The sequence below is a fragment of the Argiope bruennichi genome, chromosome 5 (genome assembly GCF_947563725.1).
Source record: "Argiope bruennichi chromosome 5, qqArgBrue1.1, whole genome shotgun sequence".
Classification (NCBI taxonomy): Eukaryota; Metazoa; Arthropoda; class Arachnida; order Araneae; family Araneidae; genus Argiope; species Argiope bruennichi.
The window spans coordinates 92,689,388-92,708,778 of NC_079155.1; the positions used below are offsets into that span (position 1 = coordinate 92,689,388).

The following is a 19,391-nucleotide window of genomic DNA, read 5'->3' on the forward strand; positions in this document are numbered from 1 at the left end:
TAGACGCAATATTTTGACAATCTATTCAAGGTGGAAATGTAAGTAAATTCACGAATTTTTATTATTTCAGGTATGTAACTCCTATTTTTCATTAATACAAAATTATGAGCATATTTTTAAAATGTTGATAGATTATTTGTTATTTGGTTACGATTAGCCAGTTTTCTCCACTTATTTTTTCAAAATATAATATTTCAATTTAAATGTGGCAGCATGATTTTTATAAACAGAACAAACTGAAAGCGCTCAATATAATTTGGCGCGAAACCATTTATGGTGCAAGATAAGTAAGCATACAGATTAAATTTTCCTCTAAGTATATTGATATTTATTTTTGTTTAAGATTATGCAAATAAATTGCAATTATTTAAGATTATAGAATTACTGAAAGAAGAATTTCTTCATGAAAAAAAATTATTCTATATATAGAGAGAGAATTTCAGGAATATTTCATACTACTTAATTTGCTAAATAAATTTTTCATTATGCAGAGTTTCTAAGTCTTGTGAGAATCTGATGCATTTAATTTATTAGTATCAGAAACAATTGCAAGTATCCAGCCATTATCTATTGATTAAACTAATTTTTAAAATTCATTGCGACATTTATTATTATTTAATTTTAATGACATAATTGAATAATCCAATTCATAATTAATAATTGAATATTCCAGTTAATTTTCATTTCGAAGTTTGGTTTGAATCAATATATTTTTTTGTATAAAATATAGGAACTCATATTAAGTGCTTGGATTCTTCTTATGCATGTTTTTATTATTTATATCATATTTATTTTGTATAAATATATAATAAAAATGAATGATGAAGGATTGTTTCTTAGTTTATTTGTACTCTTTGGTCTTTCATCTTTGAGACAACATTAAGATAAAGTAATTGGTAAGATGAAAGCTTAATTTTTTTTATTTGTGAGATGACTAAAATTTTACTTCTTTGAGAAGGAAGGAAGGAATGAGGTTTGTTTTCCGGCGTATGCTCCTGAACGGATTCTTAGCTTGTGCCGGGTTAACAAACTGGAATATCACAAAAACTTCTTTGAGAAGATTATCTCTTTTATATTTCATAAATATTATATATGAACTTATTAAATGTATCCTTGGATTTTAATATCTAATAATTATATATATTGTATTATATTAATGAAGCAAAACTTGTTTATTTTACTTTTGCAGCTCTTCTTTTAGATTCAGATTTTTTTTTTTTTTTTTTTTTTTTCAGATTCTTTTACAGTTAAGCATTTTATTGCTATAGTTTATTTAGAATAGAAAGAAAAAAATGCTTGCATTTTTTATATTTGAAAATAAGTTAAAATATTTTATATTGCAACCTTCTGTAACTATAATTTATGATGCTTTATATTTATTTTCTTGTACATATATCGAAATTTTTCAATTTTTTACAGATTTGTTGTAATTTGAACATTTACAAAATGCAGTTCAGTGGTAAAGCAAAAAGACAGTCTTTGTTAAGAGGTCAAAAAGAAGGAATTGTATACCTTCATTCCTTGCAATTTTATAAACAACCTCCTACAGATACCATTACTTTAGAAGAATTTGAAGACTTGGCTTTGGAAAGACTGAAAGGTTAAATTTATATTATAAATATATCCATTGCATTTTTTAAAAAAAATTTTTATTCACTGCGTCTAAGTTTTGTTGCTTTGCTTGTTCTAAGACTTTCCGTGGGAATAAATTTATTAAAAAGAATTTTACATTAAATTAAAATTAATTGTTTTATATTAAAAATATGTATACTCATATTTCGAAATTTAATATCAAATTTGAAAAAATTGTATAAAATGCCACTAAAATTCTTATTTTCACATTCTTGCTATGTTAATTCAAATTCACTCTTATTCTCGCTATGTTAGTTGGCTTGCTTATCATATGTGTGCACGCATTTATTCATTAAGTTCAGAAATCAAAGTCTATGCTATTTGTAACTTTTTTTTTTATATTGAATTTTATAAATGTATTATCATAGAGGCATAACCAGAAATAATCTTTTCACTGTCAGCTTGGGTTGGAGAATGCATTTCACTCTAGAAATATTAACTTTGGATTGTTAAATTTATCATAATATATTATCTGCTTTATTTAATGTAAATGGAAGATGTCCATTTCGAGTAGGAGGAGTCTGTCAGAAGTTTGGAGTTTATTTTATTCTTATTACCAATTTGAGGCTGTAAAAGTTCTGCTGATCATTCATCTTTTTACTTCTGCTATAATTACATGTATATATGTATATATATTCACTGAGTTTGCTTCTTTTAAATTTTATTAACTTTTTTCCTACTTAAAATAAATTTAATTTTATTTTTTATTAACTTTATTCTTGACATTTTTTTAAATGCCCTTCCAATTTAAGAAAGGAAGTACTTAAAATTGCAAGAATATGAAATTGTTAATAATTTAATAGTTTTCCTCCTAGAACAGTTCTTTTACTGCTAATAAGTATTATTTATATTCATTGAAAAAGAAAGTTAATTTTTCGTTCTATTATTTGAAATGAGCGTTTGAATTAAAGTGTTTCTTTTGTAATAATTAGGTTTCTTTAAAACAAATACCTAATCATATGGAATACTACCGAAAGTAATCTTTTACGTTGTTTTTTTGTTGTTGTTAGAATTAATTTCAAGCATTATTTAAAATAAAATTTTGAGATACAATTTTATTTAGACTTCTCTATTAGTCTAAGATCTATGATATCCACTTGAATGAGCAATATAAATTATTTTAAAAATTGATTTTTTTTTTTTGTTTTTGTATATAGATTTTGTGAAGTTAAACGTGTTTTATAATGTGTATGTTAAGTTACAAATCAAATTTCTTTTTATATATATATAATTAGAAATTTGATTTGTAACTTAACATACACATTCTAAAACACGTTATATATTGCATGATAGATATTTGTTTTGTATTTGGAAAATATACATTTTTGTGAAAGTAAATAAACATGGATTTCTGAAAGGTTTCATGCATATTTAGTAATGAACATTTTACTGGATTTTAGGATACAAATAAGTTTTTATAAAATATATGAAATAATTACTATTAATTATGCTGTCATTTTTATATTTAACTAGAAGAATTTCTCTGCATTTGCTCCAAAGAATTTGGTGTTAATTATTTATATGCATGAATTTTATGTTTCATAATTAATTTTTTTTCTCTCTTTATTATGTAACTGTTAGGCATATGAATAATTGTTTGCCTGTCCCATTTGTTTTGTGTTTTTTTTTTTTATATACTTATCACTAGAATATCTGATATTTTTAAAACTTTAGATGTTCTAATAATTGGTTTCCCAAAACTAAAGGAAATAATGATGAAATGGACATCATATGGTAAAATGCTCCTATAATGACTACTGTAAATGAAGATATTTGGCAGTGGGAATTATCGTGACAGATAGCGAATAGCTTATGATTTTTGTTATCTAAGCTAAACAAAAACCTTGGGATTTATCTCAATGTATTCATGATTGAAATTTATCACATTGGAATATTTTGACTATTTTATTATCAGTTGTTCTATATGATTGTCATACTTCTGTTGATATGACTGCCGGAAATGCTAATCTACTAAAATTAATAAAAATATAATATTTTTTAAACAATTCATAATTTCCTAAAATTGATATATCTTGCCTTGTCCAATTTGAAAAATTGTGGGGAAATTATCCTTAAACTATACAGTATTTTATTCAGTGGTCTTTTTTATTATTATTATTTATTTATTTTTATATTGTATTAAGTTCTTTAGCAAAACAATAGCAACAATAGTCCTTTAGCAATTTAGCAAAACAGTAGCATTGTTTAAAAATAGTGATAAGACTATTTTTAAGCAATGCTACATTTTATTAAAATAGATTGTTCTTTAATAATAAAAGAAAAATATCTGCTATTCTACCTTTGTAGAAAGGTTAATTTATTTGTATGCATACAACTTGAGTATCTTAACTTACTTTTCGCATATCTTGTGTTCAGATGTAGTGAATCTGAAATTGTTGTGCTATATAGTTTCTTATGTGCAAAATATTGAATTATTATTTCTTTTACAAAATAGTTTTTGTTAATTTTTATTTTTATTTTTTTGCCAAGGGCAGATTCAGGTTCTTTGAAAATTATTTCAATTAGTGATTCTACTTTTCTTTTACAGTTTTACGACTAATCGAACGTGCAGGTGCTAAATTTAATAAAAATTCTCAAGAATATAAAGATATGATATTTAGTGAACTTAAAAAGCAAAATTTGAGTAGTTACTGCAAAATAGTAAGTATTTTTCATAATATACTTATATTGTTTATTGATTGTATTTTATTATTGCTTCATGATGGTAAATTTTCAGATGAATGTAATTTTTGGTCATTGATTATTAAGAATTTTTTTATTCATTTATCTGAAGACAGTAGAAATTTGTGTTCCATTATGTAAATCAAAAGAGAGGGAAAAAAGTGAAAAAAACTCTACACAATTCATCAGACATATGTAATATGCTTCTGCAAGAACAATAACTAGGAAAAAAACGATATTTATTGTTTCATGCATTTTACAAACTTGCATGAGTGATGCTTATATCCTACAATTTATGTTGAAAGTGTTGCTGTATATACAATACAAAATCGGTGCTTGGCCAATTTATACACATTTTTTTTTCATCTTTTTTTATATCTTATGTTTGTTTTTTTTGCACTAATGTAATATGCACAAGATAATTTTAAACTGCACTTTCAAGTTGCTGGTCACTGATATTTTATATGAATATATATGAAGCAATAAAAATTGTTTTGTGAAAGAAAAAAAAAGTGGCAAATGTCACTGTCCTTGACATGTGATATTAATTAAAAGATTTGACATGTTGTTTTAACGTTCTTTGTTCAGAGTCCATACTCTTTGACAAAATAGTGGCATAGAAGATAGAGGGGGGGGAATCTGTTTTAGTTGTCCTTAAGCCAAAAACCACAGGAAAAGCTAAAATGAAATGAGTTTTTAATTGTCTCTAGGATAAAAATCATATAAAAAGCAAAAACTGATGAAACTTCAAGAGGAAGTATGTTACAGCTTGCTTAAGAAATGTTCAAAACAGCATGTTCCACAACAGATTAGAGTATTCTACATTTTTTAAGTTACTCCACAGCCAGAAATTGCTAGGGTTCTGGCCAATTGATTGCCAGGCTGTTGGGAAATGGTGAATGGTATTCTTTCTTTTTTGTAATGCAGATTCAACAACTGCTTCACTGTTGTTGTAATGCGTGGGGAGCACCATCTTGCATAAAAATTATGCTGTCTGTACTGCTGCAGTGCTGAAATGAGAAAGTTGGGGAGAAAGCTATTCATAATGTATTACATCATACATAGTGACCTTTTGAGAATGCAGGGGAAATGATTGTATTTAGAAAAGATTCTCTCTTGTTCATATTCTACAAATTTAAGTGTTGATAGTACCTTGGAGATGGAAATGGGCTTTGGTTGCCCATAAAATATTTCATGATCTTTTGTTGTCCACTAACATTCAAGTGAAAAATTCCAAAACAAAAACGTCTTTTTTTGGTAGGCTGGTAAGAGGCAACTCCTGAATTTGCATAATTTTTAATGATTCGCATTGCAGGATGTTTTGTGAAATTTTATGAACCATCCCGGCAGACATGTCTAAAGTTCAGGAAATTCCCTGTGCATCGGATGTTCCCAAAGCACAGGGAAGCTTGATGCTTCTTGTGATACCATACTATCAGTATCACAATCCACTATACCAGTATCCAATGAATCAAAATAATTGTTTTCTTCCCATTTCTTTCAATTTATCAATCATCTTCTTCAGACCGAATTCAATTGTCGGATTAGGGCTGTTGCTTAAGCTCTTTAATATACAGAAATTCTTCATTGCAGTTGGTGCATAGTCACATTCTTGTAAAAAGCTCCACAAGGTAAAGCTCAGTCCTTCAATGATAGAATCATAACTACCTTCTCAGATGCAAAATAATGGGAATTGTAGGTTTCTCGCCTTTTAACTTAAATGTAATGGACGGTGAACATGCCACATCTTTTTTATTAACATCGTAAAATTAACATGTTTTAAATTAATTGTTTTTTTGCATCTTATGATGAGTACAGTGCTATCTATCGATCAATTTTAGAATTTTCTTTTCTTTTTTAAAATAAATTCTCATTACTTCAAGTATATTCAGAGTGAAATATTAAATCATGCTGACCAGTAGATCATTCTTGATGCCTTTTAAAAGTTCAGCATTAATTATAATCACCCTGAATGTCATAAATCATTTTCAAAAGTGCTTAATATATTTGCTTACAGACATAAATTTGATAAATAAACATGTTTTAAAGTTAAACTAAGAAATTTTAAATCAGTTAAAGGACAGTTTAGAAAAATAATAGGATATATGAATATTGTTAGATAATTATCATGATTCAGAACTTATCATTTTTGCAGTCAGGAACAAACTGTCAAGAAAAAAATATCTCCTCTTTGTCATATATTTTATGTAGACTTAAAAATGATTTTATAATATGTGTGTGTTTTATTCTTAATTACACGAGATCAGTAGTCTAAAAGTTTCTTGGTGTATTTTCTATTGTTATAGCATTTATTATTATTATTATTTTGATTTTTATATTTGTTGTTAAAACATAAATTTTCATTAAAACAACCAAATTATTGAACTTTGAATGAATGATCAAAATTATTTCAGATTGCTGTGCAATCAGAATATATTAAATTGTATGGATCTTTCTTTATTCTAAAAGAAATAAATAGACACTTCATTATTCACAGTCCATGCTTTCTGATAAAGAGGATTTTTTTTTTCCGATTGTGGCGTATTGGGATTGTACTAAAACTGTCTTGAAAACATTGTTTGTCTATATTTTTTTCCCCTTTGATGATATTACATAAACATTAATCATAATTCATAATCCAACTGCTGAATTGTGTAAATATCTCCTTCTTTATATGCATTTTTTTTTCGCAATATTCTAGTAATATTTAAATCACCTTTTTTTTTTTTTTAGACGTTGCCTATAGATATAGCAAATAAAGAAAAATGTGAATTTAGGAGACGAGATCACATTTCCCATTTCATTCTTCGTTTAGCCTATTGTCGAAGGTGAGAAATGATTGTGATTTATCTTAGTTACTTGTCACTGTTGCATTATATTAGAAATTTAAAGATAATTATAAAATCAATTATTTGTTTTTAAATATCAGGAAAGGTTCATTTTTTATGTTTTTGTGCAATTTATGTTTATAAGCATAAAGAACCAAAGTTAACTATATCCATGTTCTAGAAAGATAATCAATGTGTATCAAAGTTTATTGCCTGTAAGGTATACATTCTGTGTCAAATAAAAGTTTTATACCATTATAAATAATAGCTTTTATTTTATAATGTAAACTATTTACTACAAAGTACTGTTGAAAATTTTGCTAGTTCTGTAAAAAGAAATTCAGTATTGCATTTATATATATATCTCTTACTCTTTTCAAAAATCTTAAATGTCAGCAAATGCATTGGGTTTTTTTACCCTATCCCTTCTCTCTTGTTTAAAAATTCTAGGACTTTATAAAAGTGTATACCTGTTACTTCCTATATCTTCATGGGAGGGGGGGGGGGCTAGAAGAAGAAGATTAGAATAGCAGAAACCAATGAAACAGTATATACTACTTTTTTTTTTTCAGGAGGCTTCAGGTCAAAATGATCCCTGCTTGCACCTGTATTTCAAATTCTTTTAATATTGTGGCTATGACAGCATAGATTCAGATATCTACTGGCAAGTGTTTTTATTGATAGCCAGAATGATGATAGCTCATATGTGCAAATATCGATGCAAATTTGGAATGTGATCAGTATATAGAATTTGAACAAAATTCAGATTCTAAATACTCTAGAAAATCTGATTGAGTCTTTCCCTGCTCATGAAAAAATAGCAAATCTTCATATAAAATGCATTCTCTTATTATATGAATAAATCGTCTTGAAATTTATGTTAACAACTCATTTTATTCTGAATGAGAAATGATAAAAGTATTTTTTAATTATGTATATAAAAGTGAAAGACAAAAGTTATGAATCTTCTAAGTTGTATGTTTAAACTTCTTTTTTCAAAAAATTTCAAATTTAAATTATATATAAAATATAGATTTTCTTATTCTTACAATATTTTTAAACAGAAAAAATATATTAACATTAAAAATAATAAATTTTATATTAATGGAATGGGAGAAAGATGAATGAATGCAGAAAAAGTATGGAAAAAAGGGACCAAGTTCAATTTCTTTTTAAATTAAAAATGGCATTTATGTCTTAATTAGATCATATTTACATGAAAAAATTCGGATCATATTTTATTTTTATACAAGTAGCTAATATGGTAAGGAGTAAGTGCCTGACATGGATTAAAAAAGATGGGGGAGAGGTGTTCTGAAGGATTAAAGAATAATACAAATGCAATATTTTTAGTACTTTTTTTAACTATGATATTACTAGTTCCTGTCTTTATTAATGTGTTATCAAATGGCTAAAATATTTTAATATCAAAGCATTTTGGTATGAATAGAATTTTGGGTACTTTTAAAAATGTGTGAAAATTAATAGGTGGTTGTTATTGTTATTTTAAGATAATGAAGAAAGTGCATTTATAAACTCTGAGCATTATATAATTGTTTTTTAAACAAACATTTTTTGAATGAAAACTGAAAATAAAGTCATTATTAAGAATCTATTTATTTATTCCTTTCTTGTTTTAGGGAAGATCTACGTCGATGGTTCATAACACAAGAAGTTGATCTATTCAAACTTCGTTTTACTATTGAAACAACTCAAGCAAGGAATGCTTTTATGAAAGAAAATAATCTGAATTATGAACCGGTAAGCATACTGCTCTATAATCATTTGAAAACAAATCAGTATTTAATGATAATTTGTCATCATTTATAAATATTTTTGTAATTCTTATTTCATTTCTTTTTTATTTAATTGACTGTAAAGCTTAAATAAATTATGAAATTATTTAGAAATTGTGAATATATAAAAATATATTTTGTTTTATATATTATTATTATATGGATTAGATTAAATGCAAATATTATATATTCAGTTTATTTTATTGCTTGCATATACTAGCTTAATGAAAGGTTCTTAAGAAATATTTTTATAATAGTAAACTAAATTAATAAAAACTAAACTAAATCTAATATTAGAAATAAAAAAAATACCTTTGTATATATTCTGTAATGTAATGTAATGTAATATAAGATTTAAGCCTGCTTGCTGGGAATGATTTAGTCATATCTTCTGTTTCAGATTGAAGATGAAGAAAGAGAGCGATTGAAAAATTTTTTATATCTTGGATTTAACCATTCCATTCAAAAAGTAAATGCTGTAAAATTTTATAAGGTATGTGTCCTTTATCTTGTAAATGAGTAATATTTGCAGTTTTGAGTTTTTAAAAAAATTTAATTGATTGAAGTATTGTGTTTTTTATAAATTGGGAAACAAATATCTCACTTTAAAATTCTGCATTTTCTGTTTCTCCAGGTACCATTCATTGAAGTTCTAGATTTAGTCAAAAATCGAAAGGTATTCTTGGAAAAAGGCCATGCATATATTCCTGAAGATGATTTGATTATAACTGTATTATCAGCTTACCGATCTCATTTGTCTCATGCCTTAGCAGTAAGCTAATTATTTAAAAATTATTAAAATGTAAAATTGCTTTTTATGACTTTAAATGTGAAAAATTAAGTTTTCTTTGGAGGATAATCACATATATAATTAATATACCAAAATTCTTTCCCTATAAATATTTTAATAGAATATATAATTTAGGAAGAAAATGATTAGTAAAAAATAATTTTTTATGGATATTTGAAGCTAATGTATTAGTAAATTCATATTTTATATGTTTTTATATCTGCAGTTTTTTTACTTAAAAACATTATGCACATTTTATAAGCATTTGATATTATTTATATGACTTTAACCTTTATCTTCTAATATTTTGTTTTAATTCATATCAGCAATTTAAATTTCTTTCCTTTGGAATTAAATACCTTTGAAAAATAAGTTTTTTTTTAAAAATTTTTTTAAATGATTAATTACTGATGTAATTAAATTTTTGAACAGGAGCTTTTAATATTTAGGAGTTTTTTTATTTGCCTTTAATTTTAATTATTTATTTTTGTTACTATTTTAATTATTTCTATCCGTTTCTCTTTCCCATGTAGATAACTTCACGAGCATTACCACAATTAGAAGAAGATACACGCCTTATTAGTATGTTAAGTACTTTGCATCAGCGATATATTGGCACTGATTATGCAAATAAAAAACCGAATTTCACAGGAGATGTAACTCCTGATCAGATTGATAATGTAAGTATTAATTCATATTTAAACTGTAAATCACAAGTACAATATTTAAATACTAAAACAAAAATGCTCATAATGTGAAAGTGAAACAATATGAAAATATGGAAGTTAACATATATATATTCTGTATTTAAAAATAAATAAATAAAGTGCTATGGGCAATTTTTTTCTATAAACTTTTTGTTTTCTATCTATCATTGAAAATTTAGGTTGGCCAAATAAGTTGTAACTGATCTAATGTTAAAAAAAAATTTGAAGACTTTTAATGACTTAAGCTACATTAATTTGTAATTATTCTATTTGTACTGTTACCATCTTAAAATGTATTTTTGTTTTTCTTTTAGCTTTCTAAAACATCATTTCCATTGTGTATGCGAAACTTGCATGACACATTACGAAAGAATCATCATTTGAAATATAATGGAAGGCTTCAGTATGGCCTTTTTCTCAAAGGTATTGGCTTGTCTCTGGACGATGCTTTAAGATTTTGGAGAGAGGAATTTACAAAAGTTATGGATGTTGATAAGGTAGGTTCTATTCCCCCTCAATTTAATATTTTTTCATGTATTTTAATACATAGAAATTTAATATTTGATAAATAGACTATCATATGTGTTTTAGAATTTCAAAAAAAAATCATGGTTTTAAATATAGTGAATTCCAAATGTTTTTTTAGGGCTTACATAATATCTTTCTGATGAAGTAAGGAGAAAAATTTTATCTGTTAATATCTTCTGTGATATTAATCTAATATTACTGACATGTTAATTTTTATTTATTCTTAAACTTAGACTTAAAATTTTTTTTTATTTAAAGTTGGGACAAGGCCATCTTTTCCCAATCTTCTAAAATAATTTTGTTAATCATGGTAGCCATTTTCTTATATAGTAAATTGTAGTGATTCTTGCTCTTCTAGAATGTTAGGGTATATGTAAACTCTGAAAAAGTTTATCATTGAATATATTTAGAAGTCTCTCCCCCCCCCTCCTCCCCACTTGAACAGAAGGTGATGAAGAGCTAATTCATTACATTCTGAAAAAGCAATTGGTTTTGACTATTATTTTACTCTCATTTTCCATTTACCAATTATTTATTTTACTTCTAAAGTTTGTATCTTTTGTTTAAAATTTTGGAGTTGTAAAATTTTGTTCAAAGACACAGGCTAAAGTATTATATTATGTATTTATATTTTGGCAACAAAAAAAATATTTATGTTAATACAAGCAAAAAATTTTACTTTAGAATTAAAAATGAAAGTTTTTTTTTTTTTTTTTCCAGTTTGATAAGCAATATACTTACAATATCCGATATAATTATGGTAAGGAAGGAAAGCGAGCAAACTTTTCTCCTTATAGCTGTATGAAAATCATCACATCAAATGCCCCTGGTCCTGGTGAACATCATGGTATGTAAATTTTTAAATATCTTTATTTTCTAAGTTGTCAGTAGAAGTTCTCACTACAGGTCTAATTAAAATGTGGGCTATTGGAGGATTCAAAATTAATCTGATTTAGCTTATTGCACCTCTGCTTAGTTTTTACTTGTATTCATTTTGGAAATTTAGTAATTTCTTTCATATTTTAATAATATGAACCAATTAATAATTTTTTAAATAAAAATAGTATAATTAACAGTAATATTTCATTTTTCGGCTTGAAGTTAAAATGAACAAAACAGTTTATTGTATCTAAAGAGTAAAACAGAGTTGAAGTGATTTATGCATTACAAAGCCATTTTGCATTTATTAGCCATTTTTATATCTTTTTTATATTATGGATTGTACCATAAGTTCAAAATTATGTAATTAGAGATATGCATGTTGTAATTTGTGTTAGATATTGATATTAAATTATTTAAATTTTAAATTTATTAACATACTGAGAATGAAATATAAAATTGTTAAATAATAAATGTATGGTGAGATTATGTAAAAATACTTAAAGAAATGGAAATAATTTCCCCTATCAATGAAATTTTAAATTAATTAATTCTTTCAATAATGCTCTTTTAATTATTCAAAAACATGTAAAGGAAAATGTATTGTATTATATCTGAAGTTTCTTTTGGTAATGTTTCTCTATTGCAGTGTTTCTTAAACCATAGGTTGTAGCTCTAAGTATAGCTGTTTAGAAAAATATTTGTAAATAAGTATAGATTGGAAAATCATACAATTTAAAAAATTTAATAAAATTTGCTAAAAAAACTTTTTTATTTGGCTTTCCTTTCAATTAACAAGCAATTACTTATTTCTTTTATTTTTTTTCTTAAATATTTTCCACCTTTGTGATTACTGTAAAATTTTTCTAATAGAAATGGATGGAAAATTTTAAGTAATTTTTTTGTTGTTTCGTAAAATAATAATGGAGAAATTATTTTTCATGTTTGTTACTATGATAAATACATATACAAAAATAGATTCTATTTTATATAAACTTATTGTGGAATTTTGTTGCAAATGCATTGGGTATTAAACTGGTTAAAAAAAATTATGGTGCAATAGATAAAATTAAACTTTTATAAGCCGGCGCCCTGGCATAGGGGTAGCGCGTCTTCTCCATGATCTAGACGTCCCGGGTTTGGCATGTTTGTTCTATCTGTAAGATGTGTGAATGTACCCTCCTGTAAAAAGGGGTTGTGCAAGCGAATGAGTGATGTCTACTCTTGGCCCTAGTTGGCACTACTATAAAAACAAGAGACACTCCCCCTCTGGCTTAAAATTACTGTCTTCATAACAGCGGGCTTGTCCGTGACAAGTGCCATAAGAAACAACAACAAACTTTTATACTTTGTTTTTTGTAGTTGCCTTTATTACCTATTTATTAAATTTTGGTATTTTCAGGTTGTCCTTTCAAACATTCTGATCAAAGTCATTTAAAACAGAGACTTCAAGGTTTACATATAAGTAGCTCTGCAGTAGACAATGTAAGTTTATATGGATATATATGATCATGTTTCTGAAAAAGTTATGAAGGAAGTTCTTAAAAAATGTTTGTTTTCATTTTTCTATTTTCTAAATGAAAAAAATAAATTTAATTAAATAATCTTAATAGGATTTTGTAGCTTGAGTTACATAAACTATTTGTTTGTAAGTTTGTGTTAATTTCAATATCTGTCTTCTGTTATATATCAGTGCATACATGTGCGTGTTACTGTTTCTTATATGTTTGAAAGTGTGCATGTGTGTGCATTTACTTTCAAAAGTTATGTGTCTACCAGTTCTTTGATCTCAGTTTTTGAGAACGATAATAATGCTGACATAATACAAACAGAGAAATAGGCAATTGATCACTTTTTTTTTTTTTTTTTAATAAATCATTGGTCTGTTAATTTAACACACTTGTATTATCATCTTAAATTTTTTTTAACAGTTTTGAAGCAAAAATATATTGTAATTGAGTGCCAAGATTGATTTCTTTATGGTAGGAGGACAAGTTGCACCCAACAGTTGTCAATTTAAAATACAAATTTTATTTCTCTAAAATGTGTCAGTATGATGTGACAGTCTTAGAAATCCTTCAATATTGAAAATACATATTCAGATATTATAAGTTCTATTTCTTATACATGTTAATATGGAACGAAGCTTCACCTTATATATTCAAAATATTTTATTTACACAAAAGCAATATTTAGGATCAAGAAAAACAAAATAGGAGATATCTAAATATTATTGATTTTTAATCCACAGATTTTATTTTATAATACAAAAAAGAAGAAAGAAAAATATCTAAATTAGAAAACAGTAGATTTTTCTTCTGATACTGATTTAGTCTTACACTGGAGAAAGATTGATAATTATTAAATGAGAGATCAAAGTACATGATATATTGTTTAGAGAAATGATTATCAAGAAAAAGATGGGGGGAGGGGAGTTAGATTTTGGATAAGAACCTAAATCAATTTGATGTGATGAGAAATAAAAAGTTTGTTCTGAAAAATTCATTTAGTATAAATATTGATTAACCTTTAGCTTACAGGTGGTTCAACTGTTGTACAAGACTTTTTTTTTTTCTTTTTTTCTTTTTTGCCTTTCTTAATGGGTTGGTACAACTGCTGTACCAGCTACGAGTTTGGATTTCGGTTCCCCACCTAAACTTTCCAGTTGGACCCTAATTACCTCATAAAATCCCTTCCCTTTTTGTGCCATACCCTTAGGGTCAGAAGATTTCGTCCAACAGTTGTTATAATCACTGTTGGTGCTAATGAGTTTTGCTTTAGCAACATTTTTTAAAAGTAACATTCCTAAGAGATATGGAATGAGTTTGCATAATTTCATTTATTTCATTTGTGAGTAGTACTTGATTGAAAACTTTCTTCTTTTCCCCTGTTCCATAATTTTTAACTTTATAAATTCCTTAACTTAATAAAATTTGTAACTTTATAATAATGTGTTTATAGTTGGACTCATCTATCAAAATATTCAAACCAAGTATTAGTTGAAGTTTCATTTTTGACGGAATGATGTAATAAAGGTAATCGACGCATTAGACAAATTGTTACTTCTTCGCTCCCATTCGTCACAAATGATGCAGACAATCTAAATGGTACCTCGGATTGTTTTTTCGCCCTGTCATTATATTTTACGTTGAAAAGCGACAAAACATTGTTTTGTCTTCATGCTTATCTCCCCCCCCCCAATGACTGGAGCCTCTGGCATATATACTTCCCAATCACTAATGTACTAGTTTTACACAGTATTAAAGAATTGACGACTTACAATTTTTTTCAGCTTTAAATTATAATACTTGAACTGGATATAATCCTGCTAAAAATACATTTTTGTTTTGATTTTTAATAAGCTGCCAGTTTTATTATTATTTTTCATACGACTGCATATTTATATAAAAAAATACAATTTTATCATTTATGCTGTTAATCTTTGTTTAACTAATTTTACAAACAAATTTCTTAATTATTTAGGCAAAGGAAGTTTATGGGGAGGGGGATATTGCTTCAGTACATTACTGAATATCTTGAACTATTTACAAGAAAAAAATAATTTTGAAAGACTTCCTGCAAATTATTTCTTTTTTTTTTTTTTTTTTTGTCTGTGTGTTTTCTTTTCTAATCAATTACATATAAAAAGATAGATAACTTACCCTTCTAATGTTTTACATAGATAAACCTATTATAAAAATGGCATGAGGTGTAATAAAGAATTGAATTGTATACTTATTAGATCTTGATTTCAAATTGTTGTTTTATGCTGTTTAAAAATATTTCTGAAGGAATTGGTTTTTATTAACTTTCGAAGGTGTGTTAAATTGATATAAGAAATATGCACAGCTTCCAAATGGTAGTATAAATAGAAAAATATTATGATTTCAATTCTCAAATTTTTATTCAGAGATTTTTGTTCAAGTAATAAAAAGTACTTTTGTTTGCTATATGTTATATTTATTTTGTATTTGTTTTCATGGTTCATTTTGTACATAATTGTTTATGAAGGAAAATAGTAATGACACATTAATACAATTAATATTGAACTTTTAAATATGGGATTCTTTTGTGATATTTATTAAATGAATGCTTTTATTAATTTTAGATATTAGATTTATCTTTAAGAGGTCATTATCAAATTGCCTGTACTAGATTTTTTGAAGCAACTCATAATGAAACTACTGTGGATCAAGGTATCAGTCATCCAAACCAGTATTTTGAAGAGAGTCAAAAACTATTAACTGGAGTGGTGAAAAATACCAAAGGTATTGAATGTATTTCAGTATATTTAACAAAATATAGTTCTTTTTTACAAACAATCTTTATTGTGGTATAATATATTGTTCAACTGTCTTCAATTTTGTTATTCAATAAGTTTTTTTTTTACCCTCTTTATTTGCTACTTTATCTAAACAAAGCTGTCAATTTTTTCATGCTACTTTTATTTATTTCAATTTTTTAAAAAATTATTTATCTTTTTCAGTTACGAAACCTGTTCCAAGATCTCTATCCAGTATCTCATCTCAGAAATCCAGTTCTGAATTGGAAGATAACTTTGAGCAAATGGATGATATGGAAGATGTTTTAAGTTGTTTGGAAGGAATAAAATAAAACTTTCCAAATGGATAAGCTTAGTGCATTTTTAAGGAAAAGGATTTCAATTAAAATTGTATCCATAAAAAAAAAAAAAAAAAAAAAAAAATGGCATTTTTAAAGTTAAAGAAAACAAATTAAATATTTGTATATATTCAGTTTTTGCTTATGCTTATTTATTTTACATTTTCTTCTTAAATGTGGGGGAATGAAAAAAGAAAAACAAAAATAATTCAGACCATTTTGAAAAATGTACATGTGTTATTTCATTAGTTTTGGGACTTTTTTTCAACTTCATTATTCTCTTAATATATGTCATTATTTTGTAAATTGTTTGTATTTATGTAGTATTTAATAAAAATATAGTAAAATATATCATACATGCACTGTCTGTTTAATTTAATAATTTTTATATTATTATATTCATCAATAGCCTCATCTATTAGTAAAATTCAAACTATCATGATCGATAAATATATTGTAATACAAAAAGTCTGCTAGTAACAAAGAAAAAAACCCATTGAAATAGAAATTTTATATTAAAAGACTCACAAAATGTAATATCTGCATTTTAATTTCTTCCACTATTATACATAATCTGGCTATTATTATAATGACTGTTATTTTATGTAAGACCTTATTTCTATGCTCATGATTATTTGTTTCTTATAAAACGTATAATGCATTGCAAATTTATTTTAAGTGGATTAAAATTGTCTTGCATGCATACGTAGGATGTGCATTGTCCTGAATTTCATTAATTATAGTTTTCTTTTTTTTTTTAAATTATTTTTTTAAGGCTACATTTTCATTAATATAATTATTTGTTTTGTTTGTTTATTTTATGAATGATATTTTTTTTAAGAAAAAATTGTTAGTTAGGAAATATATTTTACTAAGCAAGTTAAGACCTGATTCCACCAAAGAACCGTTGGGTCCAAACATCCTCCCGCTGATATGGCGTGGATGTTTGGGGAGTGAGCGACAGCTCAGGTGTCGTCCTCGTCATCTGCTTGTGGTTCAAAATAGCCCTAGTGTTCCTTTAAAAATGGGACAGTAATGAAACTGAAACTGCTTGCATCTTATTTTTTGAACGAATATCTGATTATTGAAATCTGTAACAAAAAGACATTCTATTCGCAAAATAGGCATAATAGACTTAGAAAAGTGTTCTTCCTCGATTTTCCTTATATGTAGAGTTACCCTATGTCCAATATAAAGGGACTGCCACTATAATGATTTCACTGTTTAGTCTTGTATTACTATCTATTCTGTGTTCTCACTAAATGGGAAGAAATAAAACGTATTGCATGTTTACAAACATGAAACATCAATATTGAAACATGGTAGTTTTATTGAACTAGGAAGCATATCTAAAAGATAATCTATAGTAAAACTAAATCTGAGAAGCAATTATAAAATTGAGTAAATGGAAGAGTTGTTTTTAGATTCTAAGTACATTGACCAAAACTCATTTCTAATAAAGCTGTACAAATCCCTATTTGCCACTCCAATCACAATGGAAATGTGGAGAGAATATTCTCCTTAATGACAATTTATTAATTATCGTACAAAAAAGAAACACTGTAAGGAAATTTTATTTCTCATAATTTCAAAATGACTTTTACTCAATTTTATATTTATATGAAAGAAGAAATTGATTCAATTAAGAAAGTAAAATCAACTTAAAAATATGATTGGGCTAAAAAAAAGATTAGTCTTACATTTAAAAAAAATTATTTTAAGCAATGTTCACCTTATTAGGCTACTTAAATTTTATAGATTCTTTATCAGAGTGAAATAAGTCATAACCTATCCATACTTTTCATGTTTTATTTATTTAGCCCTTAAAAGTTAATTCTCGACAATTGTATCAGCCATACCTATATGATCCGTTTTTGTGTTTATCATTTAGAGACTAAAATCAAGCATACATAGTACTTTCTCTTGATCGACTGATTTTAAAATAGAGGCATAAAAATGGCATGCTGGAGCTCATTCTTCTAACATGTTTAGTTTTCTTTTCTTTTTAAGATATCATTTTTACATGCACATGAATAAACCAAAATAGATCTTTAAATAAATGTGGTCCAAAATTTGTGGCAAATCTACAATTCAAATGATAAAACAGATTGCTAAATTACAACCGTATAGATCATTGCAGTTTTGAGATATTATGTTCTCATATTAATGGTTGAACAGACTTTTTTTAATAACCATCGTTCAAAAGTTGGTACAAATTTATAATATTTCTGTAAAAATTATATTCCCAATTTCATTAATCTAGCTTGTACGGTTTATTTCATTCAAAAGTCACATTATTCTAGAAATACATCCCTCCCACTCGGAGAGGTTTAAAAGAAAATCGCAAAATCTTGAGATCAAATATGGCGCCGGCAATTACAATATTTCCTCTTTGGATGCTTCACTTTTATAACTAGCGAGCAATGGAATCGATGCTCACCTGGATTATTTCAAATGTACAGTATCAATTTAATTCTGAGATTGTTTGCTCACCTTGGAGAAAAAAAAAAGGATCAATGTTACAGCACTGTGTGATACAATGCGCTAATAGATATTGAATGACAAGAAAATAATTTTATATTTGACGTAAAATATGATGAACTGTAATGCTCTAACTTGTATTGCACTTGAACAAAATGATAATGTAAGTAATGATCATCCGATGTTCCACTTTATTTAAACTTGTAATTCTCACTGAAATAATTTGTAAAAAGAAAACCATTTTCTTTTAGAAGGAGTCGCTCAATTTATATACATTGGGAACATTTCTGTGAATCAGCAGTCATTTATTTTTAAACACAGAATACAAATTCCAGAAATTTTGCATTTAATAAATTAAAAATGTTTAAATAAAAAGTTGGATATGTAAAATTAAAGGAATATTTAAGATCCTTAGAATACCAGAATGGTATGATTAATTATTGTCTAC

General features: G+C 26.2%; 1 protein-coding gene across 2 annotated transcripts; it reads left to right on the forward strand.

The window, feature by feature from the left end:
• The first annotated feature begins 33 nt into the window (after positions 1–33).
• On the forward strand, positions 34–16,712 carry LOC129969314 (DNA primase large subunit-like). 2 transcript variants are annotated; one of them, XM_056083831.1, is made up of 13 exons: positions 34–70; positions 1,420–1,600; positions 4,181–4,293; positions 7,048–7,142; positions 8,783–8,903; positions 9,339–9,431; positions 9,573–9,710; positions 10,262–10,408; positions 10,750–10,932; positions 11,684–11,810; positions 13,245–13,327; positions 15,951–16,110; positions 16,329–16,712. In XM_056083831.1, the coding sequence occupies exons 2-13, from the start codon at positions 1,447–1,449 to the stop codon at positions 16,454–16,456; spliced, it is 1,542 nt and encodes a 513-aa protein (XP_055939806.1). In that variant the 5' UTR covers positions 34–70; positions 1,420–1,446; the 3' UTR covers positions 16,457–16,712. The 2 variants fall into 2 exon arrangements, with proteins under 2 accessions (XP_055939806.1, XP_055939805.1); XM_056083830.1 differs by lacking the exon at positions 34–70 and adding an exon at positions 217–287.
• The last annotated feature ends 2,679 nt before the right edge of the window (positions 16,713–19,391 follow it).

Bases quoted from the DNA above. Each gene is read 5' to 3' on its own strand.
- LOC129969314 (XM_056083831.1), top strand. From the start codon at position 1,447: ATGCAGTTCAGTGGTAAAGCAAAAAGACAGTCTTTGTTAAGAGGTCAA. The intron at 4,294-7,047 runs GTAAGTATTTTT...TTTTTTTTTTAG, and splicing joins TGAGTAGTTACTGCAAAATA to ACGTTGCCTATAGATATAGC. The intron at 10,933-11,683 runs GTAGGTTCTATT...TTTTTTTTCCAG, and splicing joins AAGTTATGGATGTTGATAAG to TTTGATAAGCAATATACTTA.